This window comes from Micropterus dolomieu, linkage group LG18 (genome assembly GCF_021292245.1).
Source record: "Micropterus dolomieu isolate WLL.071019.BEF.003 ecotype Adirondacks linkage group LG18, ASM2129224v1, whole genome shotgun sequence".
Lineage (NCBI taxonomy): Eukaryota > Metazoa > Chordata > Actinopteri > Centrarchiformes > Centrarchidae > Micropterus > Micropterus dolomieu.
In genome coordinates this window covers 16,320,498-16,347,813 of record NC_060167.1, presented here as the reverse complement: position 1 = coordinate 16,347,813, position 27,316 = coordinate 16,320,498, and the positions used below count along the sequence as shown (strand labels likewise).

The 27,316-nt window shown below is 40.0% G+C and overlaps 1 protein-coding gene across 5 annotated transcripts in view; it reads right to left on the bottom strand.

Moving 5' to 3' along the window:
- poc1a (POC1 centriolar protein A) overlaps nt 1-27,316 on the bottom strand; it is a 59,874-nt gene that overhangs the window by 17,331 nt on the left and 15,227 nt on the right. For all 5 annotated transcript variants that reach the window (XR_006821586.1, XM_046028939.1, XM_046028937.1 and 2 more), the window contains exons 8-9: nt 18,851-18,919; nt 18,427-18,576 (exon numbers count right to left, since the gene is read on the bottom strand). Coding sequence is in view for 4 of the 5 variants with exons in the window: in XM_046028939.1 (XP_045884895.1) it covers nt 18,427-18,576; nt 18,851-18,919 (219 nt within the window). In the remaining variant the exon portion in view is untranslated. The remainder of the gene's footprint in view (nt 1-18,426; nt 18,577-18,850; nt 18,920-27,316) is intronic.

Sequence of the window (27,316 nt, the reverse complement as noted above, 5' to 3'; positions counted from 1 at the left end):
CTCATGATTCTCATTTGCTCTGACATGCACTGTGAGCTGTAAGGTCTTATATAGACAGGTGTGTGGCTTTCCTAATCAAGTCCAATCAGTATAATCAAACACAGCTGGACTCAAATGAAGGTGTAGAACCATCTCAAGGATGATCAGAAGAAATAGACAGCACCTGAGTTAAATATGAGTGTCACGGCAAAGGGTCTGAATACTTATGACCATGTGATATGTCAGTTTTTCTTTTTTAATAAATTTGCAAAAATTTCTACATTTCTGTTTTTTTCTGTCAAGATGGGGTGCTGAGTGTACATTAATGAGAAATAAAATGAACTTTTTTGATTTTTGGAAAATGGCTGCAATGAAACAAAGAGTGAAAAATTTAAAGGGGTCTGAATACTTTCCGTACCCACTGTATATAGTTCAATCATCTTTTTAAACCATTGGTATATTAATAACATATTTTGCTCAGATCTCCGTCAGGCTCTTTTTGTGACAAGACCACAAACATTTGTGACTCCAATTTTTTTCTGACTAGAATGATTTTCATCTTGCAGTTAAAACCAACTATTGCTCCATGCTAATGTACATACTGTGTAATGTCTTTCTTTTTTCATTTGTCTTATTTTTACAATCTATCTGTAATATTATCAACCTGATTTTCGATATTGTCCGTCCTGGAAGAGCAACAGAGGGGTCGCGGTCGTCTTATGTGGACAAAGAGAGGCGGGGCAAGCCGGTGTGTTTACCTGAGGTGTAGGACTCAGGTTTCTGTGTGTCTGAGTGTGGGGAGAAGAGAATTCCGAGGAAGGTGCAAAGAATATTTAAAATTTATAATATTAATGTTCGTGTTGATTAAAACCTGCTTTTACATGGACGTATTATGTGAAAAAAATTTAGATTTCTTTTGCTGGAGGGGCAGGGTTTTACAATCACGATGCCTGCTCAACCATCGCCGATGGCATCGTCTAATTGCCCGACCCTGACAGACACATAAAACTGAATAAAAAAGGGAGAGGGGGGGGGGTCACATTTGAGAAGATGGGCCCAGTTTTAAATAGATTTTGAACTTAGAGTTGACAATTAATTTTCAGAACTACAACAAATATTCACTTCTCTTATATTTTGCCACATAATGTAACAGCAGAGTAAGACATTAAAATGCACTATAAAGAGTGACTTAAATTAACTTTGTTTCAGTAAAGGAGTTATGGAGTCAAAAGAGGGATACTGTCGACTCTCTCTCGCACACACACACACACACACACACACACACACAAATGCACATTCTTCACAATCACCACCACACAGAGGTCTTCAGAGACAGAATTATGAAACAAACTACTGATGTGTGCACATAGTTTTTAGTCACATAGACACAGTGATGGAGAGATGTGGTCACTGACCTTCATGTGTTCAGACTGACTGGCAATTTGTGTGTGAGTGTGTCTGTTGAAGGAGACAACTGTTTTACTCATCACCACGCAACAGGAAATACATTTGCACTGAGCTAAACATATTCAAGACTGCCGTCAGCCGTCACCTGGCTCTGCTCGTTTGCCACAGACAGGGGTAATAATACTGTCACAATAAAATGGGCAGTGATTCGCTGCAGTCATGTACAAAGGCCATGAGACGTTCCTTGATGTGTGTCAGTTCTGATGAGATAAGACAATAAACACAGAACATAAGTTTCATGGAAAGACATTTCACTAAATGTGAATGATTATTTCTAATATGGAGAAAAGAACCTGTCGACTCACTCTGCAGTTTTTTGCTCAAAATCAAAATGCACCTGTGACATCAAAAATGATGGACCACTCAGCCACAGGGAAACTCAATTATGTTGTTTTCAATATTGGAACACCCATTTTGTAGCCACAATCCACTGAAACATGCTAAATAAACATATTTAATTACCACACAATGCTACTGATAATTTATTTTGATTTAAGTGTGAACTGTATCATCGTTATTAATCATCAAACAGCTCTACAACATATTTGACCTGATGAATAGATAAAACACACCATCATCAGTACTAGATATCTTTACTTTGTCGTATACTATAATGATGGATTCCTCTGCTACTCTAATTTTCTGCTCTCTCTGCTTTGTATCAAACCAGCTGCTTAAAAACAAGCACTGGTCCCCACATAAAGACACATAGACTCACATAGAAAAGATGAGGCAAACATGGATGTAGACATCTATGCATAAAGACACTTAGTGTCTCACAACACACATACACTAGAGTTTGCTGGCCAATATTTAAAGCCTATTGTTTCTGTTGATGGTCCTGAAAAAGCTGAGTAGAAAAAAACAACATTGACTCGAAATATTGTGGGGAAGAAATGCTGCTGAAAATAATGGAGAGAAAAAAAGGGTGTTGTATTAAATAAAAATGAATTTAAAAAAAACACAAAAAAACTTTTTAAACCAACATTTTCAAATAACAGATGTAGCATTTTTTTCTACAAAAATTCCTGTTTTTGACAGTTTTTTCATCTACATCTACAGTCAAAGGTTAAATTTCAACAACAGTGCTTTTTTCATTGCATGATTAGCAATCAAAATCTTATGAGATCAGTCTGAATTATGTTATTATGACTTAACAGTTGAAGTTAAGAGTTGTCATTAGCTCTCAAGCAGTAAAGTGGTTTATGCAGTGTACCATTGTGGGCTTCATTTACCTTATACCATGTGTACACAGTGATGCTGATGCTAAAACAATATATTGTTCATGTCCTGTAACGCTGCAGCCCTAGGTGGAGCCAGGGGAAAACCCTGATACGCACAAATGTACACGCACGCATACGGCGCACACATTGTAACCACCTTCCTAATGAATCACCTGGACTGGAAAAACCAACAGTGGATAATTTCCCCGAGGCCCAAATTAAACTCTTTGTCTGACACAGCGAGCCATCAATACACCCTGAAAGCTGCATTCAAAATCATTCATCAAGCTACACGCATGCACACATTATCATAGAGTAGGTTCCCAACCTGAAATTTTTTGGGTGAAACACGCATATGAACAGACAGATAACTCACATATTTCTTTTGTCTGCATCAGCAGCTGGTTCCTTAATAAACTGTATGCATGATGGCTATAAACTGAACTAGATTAAAACAAATGTCACCTGATACCCTAAAGACATTTAACAGTGTGACTGTCTCCAATTAAGACAATTACAATTCAGAAAATTATAGGCAGGGTAGGCAATTTCTTTCTAGAACAATTTTTGCCATATTTGTTGAAACTGTCGTTATATACATACATAATAAAAAGTTAGGTGCTCTGAAAAACAGATTTCAAAAAATGTAGCGTCTGTAGTCCTCACAGGGCTGCAATAAAACAGTCACTTCCATTCGGACGGAATGGAAGTGACTGTCACTCAACCTCGCTACCATAGCTACCAGCCCTGCTGCTACAGGACCACACCTACATGTGCCCACACGGTCACTCAGACCCGACGACGACGCAAAGCTAGGAGAGGTCAGACCAGAGGGCATATCTGTGTGGCTTTTCAACAATGTCGACAACTGGGGTACCCCCAAGGGACTTTACATTTTGATGGTACTTCGTCACTTTCATGAAGAATGATTCGCTAGCCGACGTAGGTACCTACTTAACATACAGCTAACGGTGGCTGCGACAGTGTGGGTGTATACTGGTGTAGCAAGCCAGAGTAGAGATGATGAATTATCAGTAGCAGCAGGTGAGTTGTAAAACAGCAGCACCGCTGTCTTGGAGATGTTAATACTGCTATGCCATGAATTATATCACCAGAAGGGATAATACTGTGCGTTTTATTTCTACTGTGCCCTCAGGTCAACTGCAGATTTGGAGTCTTCCATAACCCTGTACTTTTTACCAGTACAGAGATGCTCACAAGTCTTTGAGCTAGAGTCCAAGTCAAGTCTCAAGTCTTCAATCCAGGCTGCTTATAACACTGCATACTTATAAGGGATTCTGTAACTGTAACCCGTTTTTCACTTGCAGAGCACAACCATGTAATGTGCAATGCAATTAATGACAGCTTATTAACTACTATAAGCACAACACAACACAACCCGCTGACTCTCAAACCCAGTGTAACATTTACTAATGTTAGATAAAACTGTAACGTTACATGATCAACATTAAACCTGTAACCTGTTTTTCACTTACAGAGCACAACTATATAGCCTAATGAGTCTACAACTAATGACAGCTTATAAACTACTGTAAGTCAACACACACCCCAGACTCTCAAATCCAGTGTAACGTTATAACTAAATAAAACTATAACGTTACATGAGCAACAATAAACCTGTAACCTGTTTGCAGCCAACGGTAATAATTAATGCAATGGCAGCCAGTGGGATTACGTTAATGGACCACCACAAGTTTGGCAAGTAAACAAACTCTCATTCATCTTTTCATAACGAACGATAGTTGGACCTAACTTCTGGTAAGTCGTAGCTGAAGTAAGAAGCCAGCTAACGTTAGATGGCCAATGCTAAGTTAAACACGTTTACTGACCTAAGGTTACTAACCTATTTTGCATTCAGCGCTTCTTTGTTTGGGCCTTGTTGTATGAAGTTTTAAACCAAAGTTTAGGATGAATGGCACAGCAGCTGCAGCTGTTTGTTGTCCTCTCTCACGTGTGGTTGCGCGCAGCAGATCCGTAGTACGTGTTAAGTAGGCAGGTTATAGGTAACGGAGGGAGGGGAATAACAGCAAGCTCATCAGACTTTTCCTAAAAATAAAAATTGTTCACGAGTCAAACGATGCTGTCATTGTGGAAGCTCTAACATGCAAAATAACGTATATGTTATCAGTCTAACAAAGTTCACATTCGTGTAGAAACACCCAGTGTTGAGAGGTGCATCGCAGTGTTTCACACATGCATATACAATGCACTTGTCACACTTGTTCACAGGCCAGTGAGATTTTACACCACTTGCAGAATCTTGAGTGACAGTTGTTGTTGTCTTTTGCCATGGCCATCTTTTTAGGAGACCCTGAAGGCTTGTGCAGACTACACGAATTTCAACTCTTGACAACTTGCCGTCTTGTGACTGTTGTCTTGAAGTCGTTGTGGCATTCACACTACGTAACTGGTAGATGACAGGGGGTCACACACTACGTGAGCTGACAATGACTCTGTCACCCGACGCTGGTCTCCAAACCACATTTTGTCAAGAAAACATGTGACATGTGAAAAGGGAAATGACGCCAACCTACACATGAAACAGCTGTTTGTAATTATAAAGATACCAATTATAAAGACAAACAATATGGATTAAAGAATGGATTAGCACACACAGGTAGCAGGGATTGTCTGTGTTACAGTGAGAGCTGGAGGTGAGTAAAAAGTGTTTTGCAGTGAAAAGTAGCTGTCTGTTCCGCCAGCATCCTGCTCTCATTGGCTGGATGTGGACGTCGAGTCGGCTGTCTCTTCTAGATATTTGGCGTGCTAGATATCTGGCAGACATCGGCGATGTGTCGTTTTGACGCGTCCTTGAGTAGTTCACACATAACTTTCGACCGCCAATCGATCACAGATTTACCCCTGATCACAGCCTGACGGTCACCGAGCTCGCCGAGGGGCAAATTAGGCTTAAAATCTTGTAGTGTGAACTAGGCTTAAGAAACAGATCGCTGAAAGGCCGGAAGAACAACCAGCTATTCACACATCTGTGAAAGGGTGTGAAAGTTGTCATGTACAAAGTTACACCTTGGAGGACCGTCCACTTTGATTGGCTAGACCAAAGATTACACTTGGGGCCCTGTCCTAGGCCAGTTTCAGGGAGGTGTGTGTGCACTCTGCAATACGGCTCAATATGATACATGTACCCTGTAGGTGATGCAAGACTCCACAACCATGCAAGCCATAATAAGGTAAGCTTTCAACAACTGATAACCATTTGGGGTATAGCATCAATCAAGACTCAATCAGTGCTCTGAAGGTGGGGCGTACTTTGTAGAAAGGGTCGTGTGGCCTTATGTCAAACAATTCCTTCTCACTGCATTTTAGATGACTACATTACAGACATCAGGGTCCTATGACCAAAATATGTGCCGTCGTGGTACAGAACTGTAGCCAGATGTTACAAGAACCCTTTAGAAAGTCAACAACTCATCCATGTTCCGATCAAGTGTCTTCCTTTCGGTTTGCATTGAATAGGTTTTTTGACATCTCAACAGTGGATCCCCTCAGAGTAGGACTGTGCAACAAGAGGAACAAATTGACTGGATCAGGTTTAGTTTGCTTTAAGAGCTCTGCTGCGGTTCACAGATCATAAAATTTGGAATCTTGGACCTGGCCAGTGGTTTTGATCTTTTAAAAACCCTGTCCTTATTTTGCATATAATGAAGAGATGTTTTTTGTGCTGTTGTGGGATCTCGTTTTCCTCAGGGCATCTCCTTTTTCAGCTGGTCGCCATGAGAGACTTGCGAAGATATGGCTGTGGTTGTGAATATGCTTCAACGCAGACTGCTGCAGCCAATCCATCCTTGCCTTCTGAGGCTTAATCACAACTATAAATTAAAACATAAAATATATACGATATTAAATGTCTCTATGATTGAACAGGTAAGGCTGGAGGGTGTGTGTGTCATAATATCATCATAAGATGTAGACAAATCTTTTCACCGACTGACACCTCAGTTAATTACAGTGGAGCAAACATTTTATAACTGCCAGTGATGCTTTTTGATGAATGAAGCCAGTGACGTGACTCAGGTCTGACTTATGCCTCTGGACTCAGTTATAGCTTACAGAACAGACAAGGGAGGGTATTTCTCACAAAACCCTTTAATTAATGCTACTTAGTCAACTTCTCCTTTTCCATTTCTCTCCGACTGCCTCTCCCACTCTTCCTTCCTTCTGACCCCTTTCCCTTCCTGCTACTCTTTTGTCTTCTTCCCATTTCTCCCGATCCACATCTCTTTTAATCTCTCTCTCTGTCGTTAGGGTAACAAGGATAAACAGGTGTCTAATGGCTCTCAAATGTTCTCTCTTCGTTATTCTCACGCTTCTGCTCCCCACCTCAATCTTGTTTTTTTTTTGTCTCCAATATTAATGTCTCTGCTAATATTGTCGAGCTCGCTCACATGTTCACCCTGTTTTCCTACCATTTCCCCCTCCCTCTCCCTTGCTGATTTTCTCTCGCTCCACTAGACCATTAGGCTCTCTTTAACTCCATTGCTATCTTGTCTTCCATACTCACTCGTCACACCCCCTGCCTTTCCCTCTCTCGCTCACTCTCTAACCCCTGCTGTCAAATGCATTCAACTCCCACCTGTCTTTTCACACTAGCACCTTTAAAAGGTGCACACATGCAACCAAAAACACTGTACCAGAAACTGCAGTCTATAGCACAATGCACAGAGGTCTTAAATATATAAGTGCCTTGTGGATTGTTTCACTGCTGTTGAGCGTTCTTTAATTAAGGACAGTGCCTATAATGTTTGGTCTACTATAGCATAGTTACAGCAGCCTATTAGCTCTTGTAAATTAATAAAATAATGGTGAAGGAAATAGAAACTCATACAGCTTCTGCAGTCTCAGAACCCCCCTCCTCGCTCTCCAATCCACATCCTAAAGCTGAACTGAGCGATGCAGTGGAGTTTGTATGTGTGTGTTGAGCTGTGAAGGGAAGCCTGCTGTGAGTGTGCAGCTCGTCTGTCTGCACACGTGAGTGGGAGAAAGACCCAGATGTGAAGCTAGAGACAGGAAGGGGGGAGGGCGTGAGGGGTTGGGGGGAGGGAGGTGGAGGGATTAGGGCAGATGTGATCAGAGAGAGCTGATCTGCCTGTCAGCAATGGTTGGCGTGCACATACAGACACACGCACATGCACACACTGATGCATCTTTTCTCATACAGTGAAACAACGGCACATAAAGATTTGCTCAGCTGTGTTGAGCACAGAGAGATGGCCCAAGACGAACCACACATAGTCTCAATCTTTAACTGGAGAGACCTCATTTTAAAGATGGCTTCTTGTGTTTAACAAATAGGCCTACATGTTTCTGGTAGAGTGCCCATCACTGGCAAATTAAGTACATTAAAGGATCAGTATATCAATCTTGCTAATTATGAAGTCCCTGTGGGACTGATTCTAAAAGGGCAGTGGCCATAGGTGGCCTTTGCCTCTGTATGAATAAACACAGCATTACTGTCTCATTAGTCAATTTCTTCCTGGTGAAATGAGTTACAGCCAAAGGTGACAGTGTGTAATACTGGATGTTCCGCAAAGTAAGGAGAGACATTTTTAATACCTCCCACATTACGACGATTTAAACACAGACAAGAGGCTCGCTCTATACCGCCAGCATCAGCCAACAATGACCTCATAAAGAGATTCTTTGATATGTCTTTTTTTAAAAAGCTTGACCTGTGGGGTTTTCTGTTATTATCTATTAACTCCCCCTGCTCTTTCATTTGTTTCTATCTGCGGGATGTCTCTAGTTTTCCTGTTCATCTGTGCGCATGTGATGTACTGTGATGTGAAATTGCTTTGCTTGGCTACAGTCGCATCTGCCATGATCACGAAAAGTCTGGGTGGGGACGCCACTTTTGAATACGCTAATAATATAACTCTGTGCAAGTGACTATTAGCGCTGGTGTTTGTGAATTGGACGTTTTTGCAATAAGGCTCATTTGCATAGAAAAGGGCCAATTTGGGCCAAATGTATGCATATTAACTGATAAATACATGCAAAAACACCGGAGCACCAAGGGGTGCTCCATTTCACCCTTTGCAAGTGCTCTTCAATTTACACTGCGTTTTATTTGTGCAGGTTTAGCAGCCGCAAAAGCTGTGGAATCATTTTGTGAATTCACGAGCGAGTGTATGATAACATGCACAACTTTTTGCTTGGTGCTTGAATGAGTTCATGTTCTACAAAACAAGCTCTACTGATAAGTCCTGTAATGCATGGTTATTTATACTTCATTAGTTGCTAGTAGTTCCTTTCTGCTTTTGTGCCTTCCATTTGTAGGAATGTTCTCTTACTAGTACTTACATGTTGCCGATTATGTTACTATGATTAAAGTGACTTTGGTGGTGCTAGTAGCACTCAGCCATGCCTAACATCTAGCCCCTAACACTGTTATTAAACCTATAATAGTCATACAAAATATGAGTGTATTACCATAGTAAACTATGTACTGTACAATACTAGCTATTATGGTTGCTACTTCCATGAAGGCCTACACTTTTTTTCACTTTGCTTATAAGTAGTTAGTCTTAGATTTACTTAATTAACATTTGTTAGAGTAAATAAAATGTATACATTTCTGGGATATAATGCATTTGTGCAGGTTTTTTTTTGTTTTTTTTGTTTTTTTTACAACCCTCAATTATACAATTCCAATTTCTGCTTATGAAGTGTACTCTTGAGTGTAAACAGGCTGATAATATTCACAATTTGGGCTGCTCTTTAATTAGTTTGCAATCTGGCTTTTGAATGTATGAGTGGCAGTAGTGTTCCACAACTCACTTCATGGCTGCTTTCAAAAAGAACATCCTGTTTACTATATTCTGCCTCCCTGAAAATAAGTCAGTTTATAACAGCACATTAGATCCACTTTTCCTATATTAGAGTACCTCTCTCTGTTTTATCTCTCTCCCCTTTCAAACTCATAAAGGCTTTGAATAGTCTTTCCAAGAGAGAAGAAAACGAACACATTTGGGCGAGCTGGTGACATTTTTCTCCTTTGCTTCCTCTCAGGCAACTTGTGTGTGTGACTTGCAGCGGTTTATGGGAGATGAAAGGGCCTGTATTAATTATAAATTATGAACGAGTAAATTATACATGAAAAGGAAAATCTGGGAAGCTAGCACTTCCAGGTGCAGTTACTACCATTACTTTAAGTTTAACAACTGGCAAAATGACAATTCACATAAGCGGATGAAAGAAATGTCATTGCCAGGAACTAACTCAGGTTAATGAGGTTAAAGTGTGTATGTGGAAATTGTTAAATAAACTGATAAATATTATCAGAACATTTTTAGAATAGTAATAGTAGAAGTCAAAATATGTATTTGGTAATAGAATAAAGGAACTACTGTGTGAAGACAAATAATAAAGCCGTTTTATGGTTTCAATTATTTGTTTATGTATTTTTTTTGACTTGATGTTTCAGTTAGAGCTGAGGGATCCCTGTGGATATCAGGCCTGCCACTGAATAAGGCTTCCATGGTAACAGCAACATTAATGACATGTTTAACACGCAGCTGTCAACAAAAGCCTAAAAAGTAAAAATGTCAAACTCTGCCAGGGCTGGTTCTGACATATTTCCTACCATCAATTAAAACTAATATGTAGCCAGCCTAATCATTACACCGAGCTAGCCCAAATCTCAATTGGAAATATTGGAATTGAACACTTATTTTATGCATGGGTTTTGCCTTTTGCATTTGTAGCTCTGTGTTTTAACTCTACCCAGAATTGAAATACTTTGCATGCACTTTATGCACATATTTAAAAAGAACTGCATTATTACCTTCTAATTTCAGAGTCAAAACTTGATCTCTTTAAAAAGAAGAAATAAATGCAGTAAGATATTTTTACTTATTCTGTTCCTTGTTTAAGAAAAGGAGTGAAAAACTGTGTTTTTTTTTCTTATTCTCCTAATTGTCTAATGTCCAATATGTTGGAGAGCTAATGTTCCAGAGTTAGCAGTCATCAAGGTTATTATCATTAACAAAGACGAACGAAATAATGAAAACTAGATGTGAAAAAACTTTCGTTAACTGAAATAAAAATAAAAATGAGGCTTTACAAAAAAACGATAACTAAAACTGTATTGTACTGATTTTGTTTATTTATTTAAAGGACCTAATAAGCCTACATTTTGAGTGGATATGAAGAAATTGACGCTGTGGGGCAGTTGGTCTGGCCGGACCTATGGGCTGGACCAGCAGTTCAGCAGTGCACGCAGTGATTAGCTGATAGGCACCTGTTGCTGAGCCACCGTTGTGTTATGCTTTTGACCTGCGCGAAGAGCTGGCACGCTGCATGTCTGTCAAGAGAGTCTGGGGTCAGTTCTGCGTCTGGCCGCAGGGTAGCAGGTGGCGACCGCTGTTACGAGGAAAGCCCAATGTAACCTTAGAGGGAGGCTAACTTAGCCGCAGGTAGGGATAGGCTGTGTAGTTAGTGGGATTTGAACATGTTTGGTATTATCTTTTATACATACATGTGTATAAAATAATATGAATGCAACAACTGTATGGAGTTGTGTTTAGTTTGGGTTGCAGGTAGTGAGTCACTGTCTTGGTGGTTTGCTTTTCCTTGTTTTGTTCTGTTCTGTTCAGATGGTCAGGCTTAGAGCTCATCTTGCATGTGTGATAAACTTGCCCCTTGCCCACTGACTGTGAGATGCCCTTGCACTGGGTTAACGTGTCTGCTGGTCATTATATTTACTGCATGTCAGCTAGTGTGTGTTTTATGGGGTCACTGATATCTCAGCCAAACTGTCTCTTTGTGCTTCCCATTGTTTTAATACCTTTTTTTTTGATTAATAAAGGTTTAGATTTTAATATAACTGCTTTCCAATCATACTTGCCTTCAGGGTGCTAGGGATGTGTTGTTTGTGGCTCCAAGGGGGGCCTCCACTATCTTTCTAAATTTTCCATTTGTCCCCGACTAAGGATTTGCATAGTCGAATCAGAATCGTCAAGTCCTGCCTATAGTCGACTGATCACCGGTCTTATGCAGCGTTTCCCATGCATTACTGCTGCTGACAACTGTATTGCACTTCACGGTTTCCTCGCGGGTCTATTTCAAGTAGCCGGCTATTTAAAAACGGTGATAAATTATCCGAAAGTCCCGCGAGGTGCGGACAACTCGGCACAACACCGGTGAAGCTGGGGCTCCGTCTCTTCAGCATGCGTTCCTCCACTGCCACTGCACACGTACACGCTTCGCTTACACATGCGCACTGACGACCCATGGTTAGGGTTACAATTTTGGATTTATTCACGCACTGCAAAAACCTTTATTGAAAGTTTTATTCTTTTTATATATCTATTTACAGCATTAAAAGTTGAAATGTACAGTATATTGTAATAGGCTGTATATTAACTTATTGGGAGAAAACTGGTAGTTCTATGTAAAATCAGACATTGAGCACGCCCATATCGCCAAAATGGCATGATCCTTGTTTCACTGCGATGCTTCCACTGTGAGATTGACAGTCGAATCAGGCTCCGCCCATCGAATCATCGAATCTTCGACTATTCAGCCCTACTGTCCATCAATTATATTTCACCTCCATTTATATTATTTCACCAATTTTACCAAGAATTATAGCGCTAGAGACTGAATGAATTTCTGGGAACCCTCGAATGCAAGGCATCGCGGTTCCCAGTACCAGAGGAGTTAGGAACCCTATTGTAATCGCTCGGATTTTATTATTTTTTTCTCCCGTGCATAAAACTCATACTGCAGCCTACACGGTAACTGCTAGGGACGCGACACTCATAGGGTAGCTTCACAGCCCCAACAGTAACTCAGGCGCAAAAATCCGCACACATCTACCTCTTGGGGCGCTATAAGCAAGGTCAACGCGTTTGGGCTTGGAACTCCCGCCTACGAAGGTGTATATCAAAAACCTTACATCCACGCGTTCGAGGGATCCAACTGAATCTCGTGGTATAGGCCATTTCTGCCTAAACTTTTTGTTTGTTACATTGCGAAAACTGAAAAACCTATTTTAATTAACTCCTCCGAAGTCGTAAGTCCGATCGACACCAAACTTGCCACGGATAATTTCTGGAATAGGAAATTTTGATCCGACTAACAGCTACTAACAGGAAATGATGTCATATCTTCGCTTTGGAATGGCCGATCGACACAAAATTTGGAGTTAATGTGGGACGATCCCCTGAGGGCCTGTGCAAAATTTGGTGGAACTCGCCCCTAGGTGGTGCTATTTAATTCCAAAAAATTGTTCCTCTATAACCACAAGTTGCATTGACATGAAACCACTGTCGAATTGTTCAGCATGGGCCCCTTACTACAGGCACCAAAGTTCACTCAAATATGCCCATAGGTGGCGCTCTTATTGCAGATTAAACACGTACAAAAAATCCCACTGACTTACATGAATTTTATATCTCCATAACTACAAGTCCGATTCATACCAAATTTGGGCCAATTGTTCCCCATGGGGCCCTCATAACACCTGAAAAATTTGGTGCAATTCGGCCTAAAGGTGGCGCTATAATCGAAGCTCAAACAACGTCAGACAATCCCATTCATTTCAATGGGATTTTCAACCAAAGGACATTTAGCCTCATAACTACGGCCCACTACATCGCACATTCATAAATGCTGCCGTTTACGATGGTATAGGACACGCCTCTGTGCAATGACGTTTTCATTTTGCTAAATCGCAAAAACTGGAGAACCTATTTTAATTAACTCCTCCGAAGCTGCAAGTCCGATCGCCACAAAACTTGGCACAGACCATCTCTGGACCAAGCCGAACAAAGTTTGTACAGGGAATTTTGATCCGCCAAAAAATGGCCGAATTACAAGCTAACACATTTTTGCGCAAACGCTAAAAACAGGATGTCATCTCAGATCTTACGTTTGCAATGGCCGATCTACACCAAACTCGGAGACCTTATCTGGCACCACCTCTCGAGGGCCTGTGTGAAATTTTGCATCAATCTGCCTCTAGGTCACGCTCTTAATTAGAAAGCAAATAACACTCCCATAGACATACATTCATTTCAGATCTCTGTAACCGCATGCCCCTTTCATTTATATCTCTGCTCATTTATTCTCCACGAGCCAATTAATTGGGACAATTAATCATGGTGGGACCGGGCCGACTCGCACGATCCTCCGCGGGGCCAGGGGGAGCGGCTTGGACCCCGCTTACAACTGCTTGCAGTTCTAGTTGTACTTAATGTTTGGTGAAAAAACTTAACTGGACTGAACTAAACTGAACTGAGCTTGGCATCCTGCAGCAACAAAGACTAAAACTAATAAAAACTAAACTAAAACTAAGCATTTTCAAAAAATAAAAACTAGAAATTGAAAACAAAGTCAAAACGAAATAAAATAAAAACTAATGAAAAAACCTAAACTATAATAACCTTGGCGGTCATATGAACTTATAGAGCTAGAGCTGTAAGTTGCGCTGTGCAGTGTGTCTCACAGAAAGTGCTTTTATCGTTATGAAGGAAAACTAAAAATATTTTCTGGTTTTCCCAACTCTGATTTATGAAGTTTCCTGATGGACAAATAAGCTACCAAGAAATAAAAAGCTAACACTAACTGTTGGTAACAGTAACGTTATGTATGTTAAAGTACATGGGATTTATTGTTTTGTTTTTGTTGAACTCAGGGACAAAATTCGACGAAATTCAAAACTGAAGTTACTTCAGGCATGTTAGGATGTCTGTGCTGCTTGACCCCAATATATGTTTAAGCGGGGCCCACATTTCCCAAATGGCCATAATTATGACAATAAAACCCAGGTTCAAACATGCCAGAATTTCGTTCAAAATTCTGAGACTATATTGAGACTATATACTATGAGTATATATAAAGAATGAGGGAATCAAAAGGATTTTGAAGTGGATTCAGATTAAATAATATGCTATCAAACCCCAGCTACACGAACTGGGCTAAACTGACCAGACAACAACCAACACACTGCAGTACAGTATAAAAAAAAGACACAAAAAATTACAGGACAAATAAATTTACCATGTAAAAATGCATGTTTTTTAGATGATAGAGAGCCAACAAAAAACAGATCTGAACCATCTTGCACCTCGTTTCTTAATCAAGCAGATATGAAGTAAAGCACTTAAGCGTCATACAGCTGTATCTGAAAAAAACACCATTCCCAATGAAAGGGTTCAGTGGGGTTTTCCAAGAACAGTAGTTCTCAGAAGAAGAGAATACATTTCATACATTGCACTAATCATCTCTCTCCACATGGTCCAACTGCCCATTTTCTAATCACCCTTTGAGGCACATCTCTAATAATGGCTGTTGAGTGGAAGAGCAATTAAAATCCATTTACAATCCTGTATCACAGCAGCGAGAGAAAGAAAGACAGTCAAGACAGAGAAGAAAAAGAGCCCCGAAGGGTCCAAGGATGGCATAAAGAAAACGGGTGTTTAAAAGACATTAAAAGTATTGTACTTACACTGTTCAAGTCTATAAAGACGCCTTCACATATCTGACATGCTTAAACACTTGCTCCAAATTGCTATTGGCCAATACTGGGCCTAAGTTGACTGATGAAGCTTTCTGATAAATAAGAGTTTTGTTCACCTACTGGTTTGACAAAGGTTAAAAAAAGAATCTATGGAAAAACATCTGATTCTGTTGTTCGCCATCCCTGATTTGCTGAGGGAAGATATGTAACAACATATCATTGCTGGCACACAACGTCAACAAAAACTAAACTAAAAACTACATGTGTTTGCCATTAAAAGGTACAAACACACTTGGCATGAGAAGAAATGTAAATAAGAAATATATTTTTTCTTTACCAAGTATTCTATGCTGTATGTGCTATGGTCTTTAGGATTTGGTAGTCAGTCAATAATTTTGTGTTTCAAAAACATTAACTAACTTAGACATGGTATAATATTAAACCAGTACTACTAATACTCTTTTTTTTACCCATTACATACATTGTTAATTATGAGTCTTATGCTATACTGGGTTTTCAACAAAGTGTAAAGTCAAGGCAACATCACTGTGAGTGGATCTTAACTTGCAGCAGAGTGATCAATAAGAGAAAGCAGGGTGTGTTTGTGTGTGTGAGTTAGAAACAGCAAGAGAGAGGACCTTGTCTGTGACCTTGTTGATGTGTAAGTAACTGTAGCAGTCAAAAGGGTTGAAATCCAAACCATTCCCTGAGGTTCCCTGGCCAGCGTGTGACACTGTCCCATTTGTGTGTGTCTGTGTGTATGAGACATCTGACAAGGTCTTTTAATATTTAAACGTCGCTAATGGCTGCACTGCTCTCTCACATTGTGTTTGTTGTAATCATTTATCTTTTGGTTTGATCTTTTCTGTCACCACCATGTTTCTTTTTTTCCCACACAGACACAGACCATTTTATTAAATAAGTAACCGTTTAAGTCATTATCAAGGAAGTATTCAAAAGAGGTTCTGAAAATTGTCGTTACCTGCAGCCACAGTTTGAACAGTGAACAGAAAAAGTTTGAGAACCACTGCAGTATGATAAGAACATTAGTCATTTTAAAAATGAGTAATCAAACTCCTGAGAAAACAAATTTGCTCAACCCTGTTAATTCAAACAACACATTAGTAATGAAATTAATCTACTTTTAAATCTGAAGAAAAATGAATATATATACACACCTCTAACAGGCTGTCCCATATAATTAGTAGGCCGCGACGTCTCTGTAGGACCACAATGATTCATTTATAATGGTATGTTGTGACACACTTTACCTTTAAAACTTACAGCTCCTGATATTTGGATACTGTACTTGGCCATATTGCGATTTTGAAAAAATTTCGATTAATTGTTTAGCCATGCTATTGAGAGTCTGAGTCATTACCAGGCTGGTAACAGACTGAAAAGAAACTGATCATAAATAATGTATCTACTCCCATTGTTTGTATTTATTGATAATATATCAGCCTGAACGGTCACAACAGCTAACAACAGTTTCCTGTAATGACGACACCCAGTCAGTGCAAATACAGACTCCTACTCAACCACACAGAACACAGAGAATGATGTTCTATTAAATTACATGAAAATGGAGGAGATGCTGCCACAAAATGGGCTTTAGTCTGGAAGGCTTGATTTTTTCCCCCATCAGAATATATTATAGTATAACTGACTTTGGCATTTATTGACTCTTAATATTGTCCAAACCTCTTAGTTGTCAAATTAAATAAAAACAGTATGAATCAGGATAGTGTCAGTGTCACATGTACTGCAATGACATTAAGAATAATAGTATTGATGTGTTCTTGAGTTAGAAATGTCTAATACAAAATACACTAAAATGAGATTGTACAGGGCAAGAAATAAACGTAACCACAAGCCATTTTGGAAGTACCAAATGAGAAATAGCCCTTGAAGGAATAACATTTTTAGTCCTTTTTGTTTGTCAGGGTCACATTTCAGCACTATATAAGGTAATTCATAAGACACAATAATCACAGGAATTTGTAGCACTTTGACATTAATAGCATCCGTTTGAACATAACACCTCATTACTCCTTACTGCGGTTTTCAATTCTGATAATTTGTTGTCATCAACATTTTCAAAACTCACCTGTAGTTTAGTAAAATATCTCTACATTCTATTGCATTAGAAGATGTAGTCATAAGTTAAGCGCAGATTAATATTTCATGAGGTCAAAAAGATGGGGGGGGGGGTGTATTTGCAGGAATAAGTAGGTGTTTCTTGCCCTTCATGTGAGATATGAATGTAGCTTTGGGCCACACTGCAGACTTCAAAGGAAGGGTATGCAGGGAGGAAAAAAGCCAGCTGCAGTGGCAGCATGAAATACTGAGGGGGATCTGCGCATGTGTTTCTTGCATGTGTATTTTTAAGCCAGTAGACACACATGCAGGCAAATGTGTGTGCACTCTTGTTTCAATTAGACTTTTTTGTGTTAATGTGAGCACATAGACTTACCTGTGTGTGTAGATTTGTGTGGATGTACCCTATTAGCCTATGAGATGACCCCGCTTTTACATTATTTCATAAGTCTTCATGAGAGTTTTGCTTGGGCAAGCCATAGGGCAAATTTTATATATTAGGTGTACTACTGGTAAAGATCTACGAATATCAAAATCAGTATCTTGTTCAAACCTTTTCTTACTTATAGACATGTACTGTAGCCTCTGGCAAGTTTTGGACCTTATTTGGTTAAGGCAATCCTTGGTCTTAACATTTAGAAAGATCTAGATGACCACATAGTGCTATAAAAAAGCACTGAAGACTTTTAAACTACAAAATCAACTGAAATATGGGCCATCTTGGTGGCTTAAGAGGTTGTTGCAGTTATTTGAAATACCTCTTAACCTCCTGTCTGCATAAAATGCCAAAAATAGATGCCAAATAATTAAATATATAAAAAATCAATTGAAATACGAGCAATGGGGCTTTCCAAAAGTTTAAGCCAGAGAAAACTCATTTTTACATTGGTTCACAATCAAAACCAAGTTTGCCGACACGATGTAAACATTTCCTGGTGAAGTCTAAACAGTGTGCTGATGCTTATTCATTAGTGATGCGTGCATGTTAGTTGTGTTAGGGAAAGAAGAGGCTATGTGGTATGTGACTGGCTGGTGTCCAGGATAAAAATAAATTTGTGTAAAAGGGATGCATAAACAGCTGGATCTAAATGGGGCATCAAAGCAGATTTGCTGTAAGATCGCTTTGGTTGTCTCCAGCTGTTCTGAACTTACCTGGCTGCGGAACACAGTTGAATGCGAGTAAAAGGGCGGCTGAGCTGCGGAGCTGGCTGGTGGTGCCTGCGAGCTGGAAGTAGTTCTATGCAGCAGACGGACTCCATCACTGTATTCAGCAGATTCAAAATTGCTCTTCCACACCATTACCTGTAAGATGAATATAAAATGATGCTTCTTCCAAAATAATACACCAAAGTCAAATGAACAAGAATCGTGTGTGTGTGTGTGTGTGTATATATATATATATATATTTTTTTTTTTTTTTTTTTTAATAAATTGTCAGTATGTCCTTCTGTATCAATATCAGTAGTGTGAGGTAGGCACATGATATGGACCTTTGGCTACCAAGACACCAGCAAGCCATTCCATATACCTTCTATATCTGGCTCAATGTTTTAGTATCAGTTAGAAGAGTCATCACCTGTTCATCAGAACCTCCAGAGGCAAAGTACTCTCCTGTCCTGGAAAAGGCCACACAGGTCACTGGACCCTGGAGTAAAGGAAAGACAGATGGAGAAATAAGGTGATAATACAGTAAAATCATATCCCAGGTTGTCTTACCTGCAGTTGCCTTATGTTTCTTACAAAAGAGAAGCATCCTGAAACGAGGGCTGGGCGATAAAATGATAACAATAATTACTGCGATATAATTTTCCTCAATATAGATATAACAAATGTTCAATGTAATTAATCTGAATCACAAATCAGCACTTCAGTTTTCTATTAAGATATTTATTTTGTTGAGAAAAAGATAATCTTTCATCTATCATTATAATTGTTTTGAATGTTTTGTGAAATTATCCACTTTTTGGCATCAAGTGTTTTCACCCAGCCCTACCTGAAACTCTTTGCTGCAAGCTGTTTGCTCAAGTCAATAAACCCGATGAACAGAAATACACAACAAGCATGGGCAGATCTATTCTTTGCAACTCTAGTTCAAATGTCATTAAGTGGGCTAAAACAATTAGTCAAATAGTTGATTAGTTATTTGGTAAATGATTAATCATTTAAGTCATTTTTCAAGCATAAACGACAACATTACCATTGTGAGACTGCATGTCTTTGTCTCGTGTGTTAATAAACCAAATATCTGTAGGTTGGTCAGAAAAAAACAACATTGAGTTTTAGAAAATTGTGATGGGCCTTTTTTAAAAATCAATTTACAGACAAAATTATTAATTTACAATCTATGTAAAAATGGCGCCATCTATGTATTCTATATGTATTCCTCCCATTCATTCTTTTTTAAACACTAAACATAGTAACTTTGAATAATATGAATGATTAAATATTCTTCTTCTGCCAAGCAATATAGCTTCAGTATAAGTGTGGGTGTTAATGTCCATAATAATGATAATAAACGTTACATAATTTGTATGTTGTGTTCATTAATTATTATTAGAATAATGTGGCTGTTGTTGTTGTAGCTGTAGTTGTTGCGGTGTGTTTGTAGCGCAGACAGACTCAGGTTTCAAAAAACAAGAAATCATGCTCTCTCTTGGTTTATTCTTTTCTCTAACTCACCATGCAAAAAGAATGGGGTCAATCATTACCGCCTGAGCCCTCTGACTGTGCTCAAAGAGAGAATGAAGAAGAGAACAAACCAAAAAAAAAAAAAGAAAAAGCAAAGGGGAAATAAATGGACAGTGAGGAGAATAAAAGGAGCTGTGTCCTGTGGCTGGCACCCAGACAGGCTGGTTTGGGTGAGGAATGGTTTCCCAGAAGCACCTGAGAGCAGCAGACAGTGTCACTATGGCAACGCAGCGGCCTGACAGACAGCATGTTCTGTCTCCGCTCTGACTAATGCCTGCTGCCAGACTGGCACTTGCCATGGCCAGACACACACAGTCTGATGGGGCAATGAAGCTAACTGGCACATTTTATGTACTGAGAAATTAACAGGGGTTGCAGAGACTAGACAGGCCCCACATGGTGCTCTTTATGAAGTTATGACTAACATAAACAATCACACGCTTGTAATAGCTATATTCTGTACTGTTATTTCTTTTAAAATGTACCACTAAGAACATTTAGAAATCCATTACTTTTATGTATTACTCATCCACATGAAATACTGTTTCTTAGTCCGTGTTGCTATAAAACTGTAATTATGCGTATGAGTATGAACGTCTCCAATTAGGAAAGGAGACATACATAGATTTAAAAAAAAGAATCAAAGAGCACTAGTATTAGCTCAGTACTCAGTTTATACTCAGTACTCAGCTTATACTTAAAATTAGAGCCCGAATGATTTATTGTTTTGCAGATATTATCTGCCCATATAAGCACCTAGAGATATATATCTGCATCGGCGTTTAAAACAGCCGATATATGACTATTAAAAAAAGAAACAGAGAGTCAGATCCATCCTTCATGTCATGAGTGTTGCATAGTTTGCACACCAGAGGGCGCTCTGCAACTTCCCTGTTAACAACACTACAGCGCTACAGAGCAAAACATCAGCTGACAGGAGTCTACTGGAGGTACGAAGAGTAGCTCCTGGTAGTTCTCACACTCAGTGTACACAGTGAGTTGGTCATTTGTCACGTCAATTACATAACTTAAAAATAAAAATAGCCCTAATCACCTCTCCTCTTACCAGACCATACTTCCTAACCCTCCCGTTTCTCACTGCCCTCTCCCAGGTCACAGCAGTGTGTTTAATGTTATGGTAGATGAGTAGTAGAGGCTTCGCTGCTGACAAACGTGATAGATTTATTTCTGAAACAGTTAGGTCCTCTCATTTCTCTCTAATTCATTACTTCTAAATATTCTTTAACAACACTTACAGCACCTAACGCTGTCCGTTGCTAAATTAGCCACAATGCTGGCTAATGCCATTTTATCAGTAGAGGTGCACTAACGTTAATGAGCAGACGTTAACGAGCAGTTAAACTGTATTTTTTAACGTATTCTAAATAGTCACTTGTCTCTCGTTACAGTTGGTACGTTGGAAATGAGAAGAGACGTGTAAATAAACATGAGCTGAACAAGAATCTAACACGGCTTCCAGCCAAACAAACTATCTAGCTCCTCTTTTGAACGTGCAACGTTAGTGTGAAATCTCAAAAGTTGCAGGTCGTCGTTGTAGACAGTCACGTAGTATTAGATTCATTCAACAGCACCGTTTCCTCTGGGTCACTGTATCATAGACGGCATGTTTTAGAGCCAGGTGGGAGCTGGCCCCCATCTTCACTCAGATCTTCAACAAATCACTGGAGCTGTGTGAAGTTCTCTCCTGTTTCAAACGCTCCACAGTCATCCCGGTCCCAAAAAAACCCCTCCATCTCTGGACTAAATGACTACAGGCCCGTCGCCCTGACATCTGTAGTCATGAAGTCTTTTGAAAGACTGGTGTTGGCCCACCTGAAGGACATTACAGGCCCCCTGCTGGACCCCCTGCAGTTTGCCTACAGGGCTAACAGGTCAGTGGATGATGCTGTCAACTTGGGTCTGCATCACATCCTGCAACACCTCGACTCTCCAGGGACATATGCAAGGATCCTGTTCGTGGACTTCAGCTCGGCATTCAACACCATCATCCCGGACATCCTCGGCACCAAACTCACCCAGCTCACTGTGCCAGCTTCCACTGACAGGAGTCAGCAGGTGAGGCTGGGAAACATCACATCACCCCACTGCTCTTCTCCCTCTACACCAACGACTGCACCTCAGGAGACCCATCTGTCAAACTCCTGAAGTTCGCTGACGACACAACGGTCAAAGGCCTCATCCGGGACGGTGATGAGTTGGCCTACAGACGGGAGGTTGATCAGGTGGCTCTCTGGTGCAGCCAGAACAACCTGGAGCTTAACACGCTCAAAACTGTGGAGATGATCGTGGACGTCAGGAGGAGCCCCCCTAACCTGCCCCCCATCACCACACTCAACAGCCCTGTGTCTGCTGTGGAATCCTTCAGGTTTCTGGGTTCCACTAAATCCCAGGACCTGAAGTGGGAGCCCAACACTGACACCATTATCAAGAAGGCCCAGCAAAGGACGTACTTCCTGCGTCAGCTCAGGAAGCTCAACCTCCCTAAGGACCTGCTGATCCAGTTTTACACAGCCATCATCCAGTCTGTTCTCTGCACCTCCATCACTGTCTGGTTTGGATCTGCCACCAAAAAGGACAGGAGCAGACTACAACGGACAGACAGGACTGCAGAAAAAATCATTGGTGCCAACCTGCCCTCCATTCAGGACTTATACATTTACAGAGTCAGGAAACGGCAGGAAACATCACTGCAGATCCATCTCACCCCGGACACAATCTGTTCCAGCTCCTCCCCTCTGGTAGGCGCTACAGAGCACTGTATGCCAAAACCAACAGACACAGAAGCAGTTTCTTCCCACAAGCCATCACTGTGATGAACAGCTGATTTCTGACTCAGTGTCAGGAACAATTCCTGTGCAATAACCCAGTAACTCTGTCTCTAATCAGCACCTGTTTACTGGTTTCCACTTATTATTTATTTATTCACCATTCTCTATTTCAGTGCTGTTCATACTATGTCATATTGTATATGTATACCAATACACCTACCTCAGGTCGCTGCCACTTGGGGCGCTAAAGACAGTGGTCACAGCCACACTGACCACTGGTTGCAGTTGGTTATATCTACTGTAATACATCTTTATCATAATTATTTGTTAAAATATTATGGATTATGCCTATTCTTATTGTTGCACTATATATTGCAGTTTGTGTGGTTATACCTACAGTAATAGCCTACATCTATCTATCTTTAGTCCTTGCCTATAACAAGGCCTGTGTTATCACCTGTGAATGAAAGTGTGTGTGTGTGTACATCTTTCTATATCACAATACTTTGTAAAATATACTCTATTATATCTTACTGATGCACTGTAGGCGTATAGTATATTGCAGTTTGTGTGGTTGTAGCCAATCTACAGTAGGCTAATACATCTATCTAGATCACAATACTTTGATAAATATAGCCTACAATATTATTGATTATGCCTATATTCTTATTGGTGCACTGTATATTGCATTGGTTAACCTGCAGTAATAAATCTCTCTATCTTTGGTTCTTGCCTACAAGAAGAAGGCCAGTGTTGTCATCTGTGAAGGAAAGTGTGGTGACTACTTGTTGGTTGAATCCAAGTTAGAGTGATTTTAACAATAAGAATATAGTTAATCAAAAATTAGTAGGCTATATTTAACAAAGTATTGTGATCTAGATATATTTGTTACTGTAGATAGGCTATAACCACACAAACCGCAATATGTAGTGCAACAATAAGAGTAGGCATAATCGATAACATAGTATATTTAACAAAGAATTATGATAAAGATGTATTACATAGTAGATACAACCAACTGCAACCAGTGGTCAGTGTGGCAGCGACAACCGTCTTTAGCGCCCCTAGTGGCAGCGACCACACTGACCAGTGTGGCAGCGACCACCGTCTTTAGCGCCCCTAGTGGCAGCGACCACAACAACCAGTGTGGCAGCAGTGGTCGGTGTGGCAGCGAGGAGTGGTCTGTGTGGCAGCAAACCAGGACTGTGGAGCCTCGTCTCATGCCCTCTCTCACCAAATTAAAAGATCAAGTCTGTTTCGCAATGTCTTCGCACCAAACACCAAAGTATGAATACTTTGGTGTTTTTGAATTGAATAACGGCAACCATGCGAATAAAATACTATCTATTCATTTCCAGGCCATTTTATCAACTTAGTTAGCCATTTAACTTTGGAAAGTATTGTTTAAGATTTCAATACTTAAAACCTCCAGACCTCAATTTTTTATGTTGCATAGGGTATCTTTCCCTAAATAATGACATTTGTTCCTCCAAATGAAATTAAATAAGATCTTATCTAATTCTTTCTATAATTCAGTAGGCATTTTGGGGGATAAGTATACATAGATATGGATATTCCCTCAGTATTAGATTCTACCATTCAGTGAAAGATGCCTCATCCACCACATGTTGAACCTTTTTCATTATTTGTTTAATCATAGGGCTGAAGTTTAGGTTATTGCATTGAGTTTTTCATTCTTATCACACCCGGGTATGTAACTGGGTTCTTCACAGGGATACCATTAACTTCTGATAGTTCACATTCCTTAAGTGGTAGCCTAATAAATAGATTTGTTCAAGTTCATTCTTAAGCCTGATACAGTAGAAAATTCTTCAACACATCTAATTGCTTTGATCCATTCCTCTCTATTAGACAAAAAAATTGTATCATCTGCCATTTGAGATAATTTAAATGATCTAAGATCACTTTAGGTCTACTTTGGAACCATAGACTGTATAAAAACTGACCTTTTTTAATACAGCCACAGTTTGTGTGACAAGGAACAGAAAAGAGCCTACCACAGAGACTGTGGTAGCGACCAGTGGTCTGTGTGGCAGCGACCAGTGGTCGGTGTGGCAGCGACCAGTATCTTTAGCGCCCCTAGTGGTAGCGACCAGTGGTCTGTGTGGCAGAGACCAGACCACAGAATTGGCTACAACCCCTGCTGCAGATGGTCGATGGTTGAGAAGGCATCGTGATTGTAAAACCCCGCCTGAAAAATTTTTTCACATAATACCACCATGTGAAAGCAGGTTTTAATCCCCACGAACATTATTATTAAACGTTTTAAATGTGCTTCGCACCCTCCTTGGAATTCTCTTCTCCCCACACTCAGACACACAAGAGGCCTAGACCTCAGTTAAGCACACCTGCTTGCCCAGACTCTCTCTGTCTCCCCAATCGCCCTTCTACTCCACTTTCTCCATCAGCAGTACATTTTATAAAGTTGCCTAAAAGACACAGAACTCGTCTTTTTCCCGTATTTTTCCACCCGTGATCCGTTATCATGGCAACAGGTGAGCTGCTTGTGGGCTTGTTAATGGCGCATGCTATCAAACAACCAAAACCAACATCTGCACCCTGTGTGTTCTCTGCTGCTTTACCTGGTCCGTGCTTGTAAAATTTCCACCGCGACTTGTAACGTCATAGGCTACCAAGTTTTTAATCAAGTAAAGTCTTACACACTGAACTTTTTAATAAAAAACCCGAACACATGATACTGTAGAGATCAGCGGTGTAGTGGCTCATTATCAACCATGTAGGCAGACCACTTCGTCTTCCGTCTCTGGTCGGTCCTCTATTGGCAAGCCGCGCAAAACGTGATTAATACATGATGTTTTAATAATAATGGCGATTTAGGTAAGTAGCCTAGATTTCACAGAGCAGAGACCTGTGGCTTTTACTTTCTCTTTTTATTCTAAGTCTCAGTTTGTTGTAAGAGCGGATGATGGCAACCCTCTGTTAAAATCAACTAAATATAAAGTTGGAAAGTTTAGGTTTACAACATTATAGCCTTCATTTTAATGGCATTTGATGGGTATATTTTCAACATATAACCAGGAATTCCTGGATAGATTTCTTGGCAAAAGCGCTTAAACAGTATAATCATGTTTATCTTCTCTCCACTCACTTCCAATTCCTCTTTAACAGGGGCCATTGAGATGATGAACTAGTGGCAAGTTAAAATCATAGGTTGAGAGATGCGCTCTGGCCCAGACAGAGGCTGAGTTTCATGTCATTCAACATGCCCTCATTGAGTCAACATGCCCTCATTGAGTCAACATGCTCATGGGGGAATTCTCGTCGTCATCATAAGTATTTGGGCTGAGGGAGCGAGTCAACAACGATGGTCACTCCAGAGGTGTATATCACCCACAATTAGGGCTGAACAATTTTGGAAAATAATCTAATTGCGATTTTTTTTGCCAATATTTTATATTTTATAATATATTTGCGATTTAATATGCAATTAATTTTTAAGCTCTTTACCTTCTGTATTATTCAAAACGGACAAGCAGTAAATCAGTGACCAACACAATATTAGATATATTAAACACACACTTTCTTGTAGGCCAGGCCTGTGTTATGATGAAATTAGGTGATGAATTATTATTATGAGCAATAGTGGAGAAAAGTATCAAATAACTCACAAAAATACTCAGTTTGAGGTTAAATTCAAAAGTTGGCCAAGAAAATGAAACCAAGTGATGCCTCTCCTGTTTAATAGATAAGCTCAGTAATTCTCCGACAACACCGGAGTTCCCCCGCAACCTCCGATGCAGGTAAGCAGCGCACTGGATGTAACTCACAGACTGGGCCTCTTTTGGACACTGTTACATAGATATTTCCTGACCTGTCATTTTTCCTGTCCACCAAAGCGCGGATGGCCCGACAATTTCACCCACCACCACCCCCAAGTTACCCGCGCGAGGCGGGTGCTACTTTCATTCCCTGTGTGACACTTCAGTTTCTGTAGTGTCAGCTTCAGTCAAGCTTAAGGCCATTATACAACAACAAGTCAAGGTTCAGCGTAATGTGCGAAGCTGATGCTTCCTCTGCAGACTGGTTTACTCTTGGGTGTCATGTGACCAGTGCTTAATTGCAGCCTTTGCGATATGAAAATCTCGATTTATCATATCACGATAATATCGCAAATGCGATTAATCGTTCAGCCCTACACACAATGCACTGCAGTTATGCATTTGGTAAAAGAAAATACATCCATGGTTAGTTGGCAGTAATGTAGATAAAACTCCTGCTTCATAGTTAGCGGAAAGTTTCTTAAGAAAATCTCATTGATAGCTTTATATTTTACTCATTGTTATATGACTGACTGAACTTCTTGATTCCTAACATTATCTGTAAACACATAAAAAAAATTGCTGTTTTGCAAGATATCAAAAACCTGTAGCAATAGATAATCATGATACAGATCACAAACAGAAATGATAAAAACTGAAACTGATGCAGCTAATTACAATGTGCTGACGTATTGCCATTATCCATAAAAGACGCATTTGCCTCATTAAAATGAGTCTGCAGGGATGTAAAAAGCAGTACAACGC